This window comes from Leuciscus leuciscus (genome assembly GCF_965113295.1).
Source record: "Leuciscus leuciscus genome assembly, chromosome: 24".
Classification (NCBI taxonomy): domain Eukaryota; kingdom Metazoa; phylum Chordata; class Actinopteri; order Cypriniformes; family Leuciscidae; genus Leuciscus; species Leuciscus leuciscus.
Window position 1 is genome coordinate 9,245,351 of NC_138723.1, and position 9,104 is coordinate 9,254,454.

A 9,104-nucleotide genomic window follows, 5' to 3' on the forward strand; every position below is an offset into this window, starting at 1 on the left:
AAAGTGTGTTTTTGAGACTGTCTTTGGTTCACTGCAGTTTTAAGGAGAAAATACTCAGCAATGGTGTCGACTTATGAATTTGCACATGGTTTGTCTTAAAGCACATTAAAAACACCACATAGACATATAAACAACATTAAAAGCTTTGAAGACTTTAAAGGTATACAACAAACAAAGATCATATTCAAAAGTCAAGTAACGTAGCTGATTTTTACCTGTTAGGCTCCATCTTTTCCTGTGTACAGTCTGATTCTATATTAGGATCGTCTGTAACTGCTGTCTTCTGCTCCATCTGGCTGCTCATCTTCAGAGGCAACTGAATCAAGTCTCTGTCCACCTGGAGCTTCTCAGCACCCTTCACGGATGCATCTTCTTCTCTATTTTTTTTCTTGGGCAGCATTGGCTGGACCTTCGACTCTTTGCTCAAACATAGATCTGGTGAAGGCTCTACATATGCACTCGGTGGATCGACATGTATCTTTGAGTCAACTACAGGCTCCTCATGTTCCTCTTCTAGCTTTGTTGAGTGTCCATCTACAGTTGGTGGAGTTGGAAGGTCACGGTTCTGGATGTGACTATCTCTAGTCCCAACAGTTAACTTGTCCTCCATAATGGGGTTTTCCAGGACCTCCAGGCCCTGAAGTACGCTGAGAAGGGGTGAATCAAACACATGGTCTTGTGAAGGTTTCACGCTTTGACTCCGACTGAGGTCTGTCTTGTCCTTGTCCTTGTCCTTGTCCTTGTCCTTGGACTTGCTCTTCTTCAAGCTTTTGTCCTTCTTCGGGTGACGTGGCATGGTGCCCATGTGCGTGTACATTTCACTGGAGCTGGCGTAGCTCTGGCTCCGTGGACTCATGCCCATATCGTCAGCGGCCAGCTCTTTGACCGCTCCGCCGTCCTTCTGGGCATCTGATTTACGCCGGAGGTTGGTGAGGCTACCAAACCACTTGAAGCCTGAGAAGGGAGAAAACATGTTGTGCGTGCTGTAACTCTGCAGTTTTCTAAATGTCTCGAATGGTTAAAAAGTAAAAGGTTTATAGGACTGTGCACCCTATAGGGTCACTGCCATTCCTAAAGTTCTTTCAACGTGAGAAAGAAACATGTAGCCTCTTAAGTAAACATACAAGACCTGACCTTGTCTGTGGGAAAAAATTTCATTGGTCCCTTTAGTCTCTAAAACTAAAGAGACTCAGCTTCTCATAAATGAAGCCAGAATATTTCTTTCTGATGAAAATCATGTCATGGTTGCCGAACAGTGATAATGATGAACGGGGGAGGAAATTAAGATACTATACAAACAGGAAGGCGAGTCTTAAAATAAAGCTTTATCGTAATTTGTTTCTAGCATGATCTTCAGTGTCAGGGCCTGCCCTTAAATTTCTCTGTCACTGATGGAATGTCGACTCATTTATCTTAATAATTATAGCTCTCGGGGGAGCGTCAGAGTTCAGCCCTGTTCTGGTTTTGTTTCTTGTCAAGTGGTCTGGTCCAGACTGAGTATATTCATCATCAGACAGACTGAAATCAATAACACATGAGACTATTAAAAGTGATGTAGTTCTTAATGTATTTCTGGGTATTGTACTTGAAGCTATGCAAAAGTATAACTGATATTAAGGAAGAAACCTGTTTTGTGTGCTAATAAGACTGTTACTTTTTACATTCACAATAATCATAGGTCCTGTTTATTTAAAATGAACGAGGAGTTAAATCTTATTTACTCTTAAATTTAGGATTAAACAACTAAAGTGAAATGAGTACTGATTTATAGGAAAAGAAACTATTAAAGAAGAAATTACCGTGTGAAATATAATAATAATAATAATAATAATAATTGGACCCATTTCACATTTCTGGGCTTCTCGGAAGCGGGAGTCGTCATAGTTGGGTAAACTTTTATAGCGGTGAACGGGGGATGACAGCAAATATAATTTTTGTATTCCCATTTGCTCTAAAAGCAAGAGAAGAACAAATATGTTATAAAGATTACGTTACTTTCCAAAAGAGGGAATAAATATAGAGAGATATCAAGTTGGTCAGAAGAGATAAAGATATCAAATTTGCCATCTCCCTCTCAGCCGTTGTGTTAAAAACACCCTTGAAGCAGTGTTAATTTGTTTTTTCCCCTACTGACAAGGAAATAGCCTATAACACAATATACTGAGTTATAAATGTGTATTAAATTTGGTAAAAATGAAAATATTTTAAACTATACTAGCTTTGCAATGCTGATATCTGTGGAAACGCATCATCACAGTCTGTGAAAGGGTCCATAGCACAGATTCCTAAAACACTAAATTCTGTGTGTTTTCTGGCTTAATATTTAAACATTAAAGAATAAATATTTAAACTTTACTGTTTATTCAAGTTTGCATAATTTGAAATGTAAACATAGGCTATACACATTTCACATATATTGAAAGGTTACCTTATTTTCTCAGGAAAAGGGTATTTTTCATAAAGTTCAAGTCGGGACAAGTTGCATTTATGTGTTTTATTTGTTGTAATTTTACATTACAATAATAATTTATAAAAATAACGTTTTAATATTTTTGGATGTTTGCTATATTTACTGTTTTGTTTCCTGATAATTTCATCGTACTGTTAATTTTTCTATTTAAATGTTCAAAAGTTTAATGGACATTACATTTTGACAAATTTTAGTAAGGCAAAACTACATTTTTACTGGCAATAGAAGGGTGTGTGCATATGAACGTATATTTAAATATTTTTAAAAATAGATTTTAGGTTTTAAACTTTAAACTTAAAACCTTCTGCTTCTGTTGTTCCTGAATGATAACCACACTGTAAAAGTAAAGTTACTGCCTTAAAATTATAAGTATAATCAACTTGGATGTTTAAGTCATTTCAACTTAAAGGGTAGGCCTACCTATTATGCAAAATTCACTTTTACATGGTGTTTGAACATAAATGTGTGTTGGCAGTGTGTGTTCACAACCACCCTATAATGATGAAAATCCACACAGTGCTTTTTTTTTTTATCCTCATAAATCATAAGCACTGTCTCAGAACAAGCCGTTCTCAGATTCGGGGCAATGTGATGTCACTTTGCACAGGCCCCGCCCACGACTGTTGATTGACACTGCAGTTTGAGCATAGACCCGCCCTGAGGGAGCGGGACACAGTCCGCCAGTGTTTCGACGCTGGAGCAGCTGTAGACAAGAATGTCTCCTAAGTGATTGAGGTGTTTTGTTGTTGGATGTAAGAATGAATATAGCAGTCTTCATTTACTCTTGTTACTCGAGGATGGACCAGTACCAACTGTTCGTGATCCAGCTTACGGTCTCCGGAGCGATAGGCCTAACGTTACTGATCACGGCAGAAATGAAAGTCAGAGCGCGCACTTTATGACAGCTCATCGAGTCATTTTTCCAGTTTATTAAGCACCCACTGAAAAGGTGTGTTTATATTTGTTTACTTTTGGTTAAGTGTTTTGTGTACTTCGCTGTGTATATTGATGACAATGAAAGGGAGAGAGAGAGTTTATGGATAAGACTTTAATGCGCACTATGTTTATTCAGCTCTTACAATGATTTTCTGGAGTAAAACTAACGCTTCATCTGATGTACAATAAACTTAATTGAACTCCTCAGTATATTAATGGTCATCATTCGGACTGGGTTTTCTACAGCAGGCTTGTATTAATAGAGGATAAAAGCAGATGACAAATTAGTTATAACCGTAATTAAACTAAACGATACCTGTTCTATCTCCATACAGCATATATTCTCTGGCTCTGTGGGCATTATTGTCCGACTCCGGGTCGAAATGAACAGCTTTACTGAGAGTTTCTGTTTTGATATTATCAGATGAGATTGTCCTGGCTCTGAGCGCAAGCTCGTGAGGCTCCGCCCCCTGGGCCGGCAGCAGCAGCTCATTTGCATTTAAAGGGATACACACTAAAACGGTGCGTTTTTCTGAGCTCCAAAAAATGACAATTTAAACATGCTGTAAAAAATTATCTGTTGGGTATTTTGAGCTAAAACTTCACATACACACTCTGGGGACATCGGAGACTTATTTTACATCTTGTGAAAAGGGGCATAATAGGTGCCCTTTAAATTACATTAAACTGACTTTAAAGTAGTTGAATCTTGTATAACTTTGTGACGAACTGGAAGTTGTCACCAAAAATGGTTGTGATGTCCACAGGAGGGCGATGCTGTCATGAGAGTTGCGAGTATAAAAGCAATGAAAAAAAATGGAAAGGAGGTAGCTAGAGAGAGGACGTACCACTACTGAACCCTGGTACGGACGGAACGTCAAACAAGTAGCCTATTTCGCTGGTTATTTTTCTGAGAATGTTTTCTTTTCCCCGTTGCTGTGGAGCGTGTTGAGTTCGGATATGTATTTTGGATATTGAATCTGACCGAATTATGATTGGCTGGGAATTCTAGTAACCTGTGATGAACTTTGGAAGCTTACTGTAGGCCTACTTGAGCATTTGAAGTCACTGAATCGTCGAACAGTGAGAAAGATCCTGAGCGTTTGAACTGTTGAATGAATCATTAAGTGTTTGAACTGAGTCATTGAATCATTGAACAGTGAGAAAGATCCTGAGCGTTTGAACAGTTGAACGAATCATTAAGTGTTTGAACTGAGTCATTGAATCATTGAACAGTGAGAAAGATCCCGAGCATTTGAACAGTTGAACGAATCATTAAGTGTTTGAACTGAGTCATTGAATCATTGAACAGTGATAAAGATCCTGAGCGTTTGAACAGTTGAACGAATCATTAAGTGTTTGAACTGAGTCATTGAATCATTGAACAGTGATAAAGATCCTGAGCGTTTGAACTTTTGAACGAATCATTAAGAGTTTTGAATTGAGTCAATGAATCATTGAACAGTGAGAAAGAACATTAGTGTTTGAACTGTTTACACTGAATCATCGAATGTTTGAACTGTGTAAATTGAAACAATGCTTGTTTGAACCGCTGTTATAAAACTAGGATTGCATAATACTGTTGTGTTTGCAACAAGTGTGTTATTATACCAGTCTTATTGTTTACTGTTTAAGGGTCAGTGAAAACTTGGCTGAATGAATCAGGAGTAGGAGAGGTACCTCTAGAAAAAGTGTTAAAGTATTTTGGGTTAAACTATTTGAACTGACGTCACAAGGAATTTGTTGAATATATATATATATATATCTATATATATATATATATATATATATATATATATACACACTCACACACTACCGTTCAAAAGTTTGGGGTCAGTAAGATTTTTTTATGTTTTTAAAAGAAGTATCTTCTGCTCACCAAGGCTGCATTCATTCGATAAAAAAACAAAACAAAAAAACAGTAATATTGTGAAATATTATGAAAATTTTAAATAACTGTTTTCTATTTTAATATATTTTAAACTGTAATTTATTCCTGTGATCAAAGCTGAATTTTCAGCATCATTACTCCAGTCTTCAGTGTCACATGATCCTTCAGAAATCAGTCTAATATGATCGATTTGATGCTCAAGAAACATTCATTATTATTATCAATGTTGAAAACAGTTGTGTACAATTTTTTTTCCGAAATTCTTTGATGAATAGAAAGAACAGCATTTATTTAAAATAGAATATTTTCTAACATTATAAATGTCTTTACTGTAACTTTTGATCAGTTTAACTCATCCTTGATGAATAAAAGTATTGATTTATTTTATTTCTTTCCCCCAAAAATAAAATAAAAATTCTTACTGACCCCAAACTTTTGAACGGTAGTGTTTAATGTTACAAAAGCTTTAGATTTCAGATAAATGCTGTTCTTTCGAACTTTCTATTCATCATAGCATCATGAAATAAAAATGTAAAAAAACTGTTTTCAACATTGATAATAATCATAAATGTTTCTTGAGCATCAAATCATCATATTAGAATGATTTCTGAAGAATCATGTGACACTGAAGACTGGAGTAATGATGCTGAAAATTCAGCTTTGGTCACAGGAATAAATTACACTTTACTGTATATTCACATAGAAAACAGCTGTTTTAAATTGGAATAATATTTCACAATATTACTGTTTTTGTTTGTATTTTTAATCAAATGAATGATTTCTTTTAATTTTTAATTTCTTCTTTTAAAAACATTAAAAATCTTACTGACCCCAGACTTTTGAACGGTAGTGTATATATTTTTTTCTTTCTTTTTCTTTTTCTGATGAATTATTTTCATATCAAATGTTTTTTTTTGTTTTCTTCTTTGTGTGTGTGAAGGCAGGAGAGTGAAATGAATACAAAACATCCATGCAATCATGCAAATTGGTTTATTGTTATCTGTTATATTATTTTCTTTTGTTCAACAGGGTTCATCTTTTAAAAAATAACAAGCTGAATCCTCTGTAGGATTGACTTTAAGATTTAAAAAAATTAAAAAGTTGTAAATTGCTTAACTTATTATGATGAGTTAAAAATGTGACTTATATGTTGTTTGTGTTTTTGTTTTTCATGACTGTGCTTTTACATGTTTTGCTCACAATCTTACACAATACATCTCTCAGTTGCAGTTTATCAATTTATCCTACTTTGTCCTTATTTGACCTTATAACACTCAAACTAATCTGATATAAAAGACTTTTAAATTTCATCATGAGTTTGTTTTCTCTTGGTCGATGTTCAATTTGGCTCATATCGATCTAGTCTAAAGTACATTCATTTGCTTGGTGCAGCTGAATCCCCAAATGTCATTACGGTATTCCCACATCCCATCACTGTCTTCAGAATGGTGTGATCCTGGCTTTGGCTTTACCTCAAGGCATGCGAGCAAAACAACAAAAAGCCTCTTAAAAACGTATCCATGTCTATGCACTGGTGCCTTCAAATACACTAACCTTCATAAGGGTGTAACATTATACCCTTTAAGGCCATTATAAAAATCAATCATGTCAACAGTCCTGCTCCTTTAGATCTCGCTGATAGATTCGACAAGGACAGTGGGCCGTTATTTAAAGCATTCTGAACTTTAATAGACTTGCTTAACCGACCAGAGACTTTAACCACAAGAACAAGCCTCATGGCAAAGAGATGTCAATCTGAATGATTACATCATACTATGGCAGAATTCAAATGTACTCACTCAGTTTGCGTTTGATCATGGTCTCTGACTCCTGTGTTTTTCCCGGGATGGGAAGCCACGGGTCCTCACTTCTGCTCTTGTAGGTGTGTTGTGTGTGTGTGTTTGTGTTTGTGTGTGTGTGTGTGCAGATAGAAGCGTGCACTTCCTGCTGATGCTCTGTAAGAAGCAGCTGCGAAAGAAAGACTTCCCGTGGTTGCTGGGCGGATACATGCGATCTGTAATACCACATTTACTCAACAGCACTCGATGTTGACATGCGAGAGCTTCTTCGGTCACTCTGTCAAAGGTGACATGACTGAATAAAATCACGTTTAACAAAATGTGCATATTGTACTATACTAATGCCATACCTTATTATAAAGAGTCATTTTGTTTTTGTGCATGGCTTACCTACCACTTCATCGTATAACACTTGACCTTTGACCTTTTTTGTACAAGGTTAGTTTTACAGCTATAGAGAACTAGAAATAGTGAAGAATATTATTATATCAACATTTCTTCCTCTTATTTTTGTTTGTTTGTTTATTAGCCTTGAGTTGAAGTTAATGTGCACCAAATTGTGAGAAAAAATATATTTAAGAAACATTACATCATGTAAGTTACACTTCTTCTTTATTACATAACTTTATTTTATACATTAGCTAATGCATTAACTAACAACGAGCAACACATTAATTACAGTATTTATTAATCATTATTAACAAGTTAATATAAGCACAACTGTTCCTAGTTAGTTTATGCTAGCTCAGGTCTATTAAACAATATGAACAGATACATTTTTTTGATTTTAATAATGTATTAGTAGATGCTGACATTTATATTAACTAAGATTAATAAATTCTTCAGATAGAGAAGTATTATTCATTTTTACTTCATGTTAACACTGTAAACAAATTATTACATTGCTTAAATAAGTTATTTAACACAGTTTTTCCACAAAAGTCTTCTGAAACAGCCATGTACACTCATTAAGTTCTTATGCACTGTAAAAAATTATATGATCAATAAGTTATGACAACATATGTTTTTACATTGCTTTAACTCATCAAGATAAGTTAAACAATTTTCAACTTTTTTTTATAAGTTATACAAGATTGAACTCATTTTTAGGTCAGTTTAATGTAATTTAAGTTGATATGACTTAAACATCGAAGTTGATTGTACTTAAAAATGTAAGTAAATTGAACTAATTAACAAATGGAACCATATTCTACACTGTTACACTATATTTATTTAAATCCCATAGTTTTATACACACTGTATATTTCTAAACATATATTAAACATATTTCATTCCTCTGTGGAGTGAGCTGTGGCCACATTAATGTCTGTTTATTATGATGAACCTTTCGTTTTTGGAGGACTTATCTTCATCTTTACATTTCACACATATAATATCACACCAGATACATTTGCAGAAGTGTTGTTTATAAATGTGTGGCATCTCACTTCCTTTCTTGTAATCTGCTTTGAGCCTACTTCCTGCATGAGCATGAGGGCGTATGTTCCAGATACTGAGAAAGAAAGTGAGAAGTTTCAAAGGGAGTTGCTAGTTTTGTTGAGTCTGTAATTTATACTGTAACGTAAGAATTTAAGGTTTTAAAGACCGACACCCAAATCACATTCTTACAGATCATATTCCTAATCATATATTTTCATACATGCACACAAGTGTCCTGGGTTTGGTTTAAACCAACTATATATGCATAATACTCTGCATGTTGCATCTGTTATGAGTCAATAACACTATACAGTTTTTCCGTCGTATAGCGAGTTAAATTTTCCAATTTGCATACTACCACATCATAGTATGCAAGATTATAATTAGTGTCCCAAATCATAGTTTGTTGAAAACAGTATACCAAAAGTGCCTGAATATCAGTTATCATTAACTAAAACTATCAAAAACACTTTTGTTAATTGATATGAAGCTGAAATAAAAAAATAAAACACAAACATTACATGAAAAGAAATTTGAAATGATGCCTTGCCATCTAACTGAAATAAGT

General features: G+C 34.7%; 1 protein-coding gene across 1 annotated transcript in view; it reads right to left on the reverse strand.

The window, feature by feature from the left end:
• Positions 1 to 7,265, reverse strand: part of sh2d3ca (SH2 domain containing 3Ca) — a 56,544-nt gene extending 49,279 nt beyond the window's left edge. The window contains exons 1-2 of the mRNA XM_082158787.1: positions 7,097 to 7,265; positions 216 to 954 (exon numbers count right to left, since the gene is read on the reverse strand). Of these exons, the coding sequence (XP_082014913.1) occupies positions 216 to 954; positions 7,097 to 7,115 (758 nt within the window). The 5' untranslated portion in view covers positions 7,116 to 7,265. The remainder of the gene's footprint in view (positions 1 to 215; positions 955 to 7,096) is intronic.
• Between the last annotated feature and the right edge of the window lie 1,839 nt (positions 7,266 to 9,104).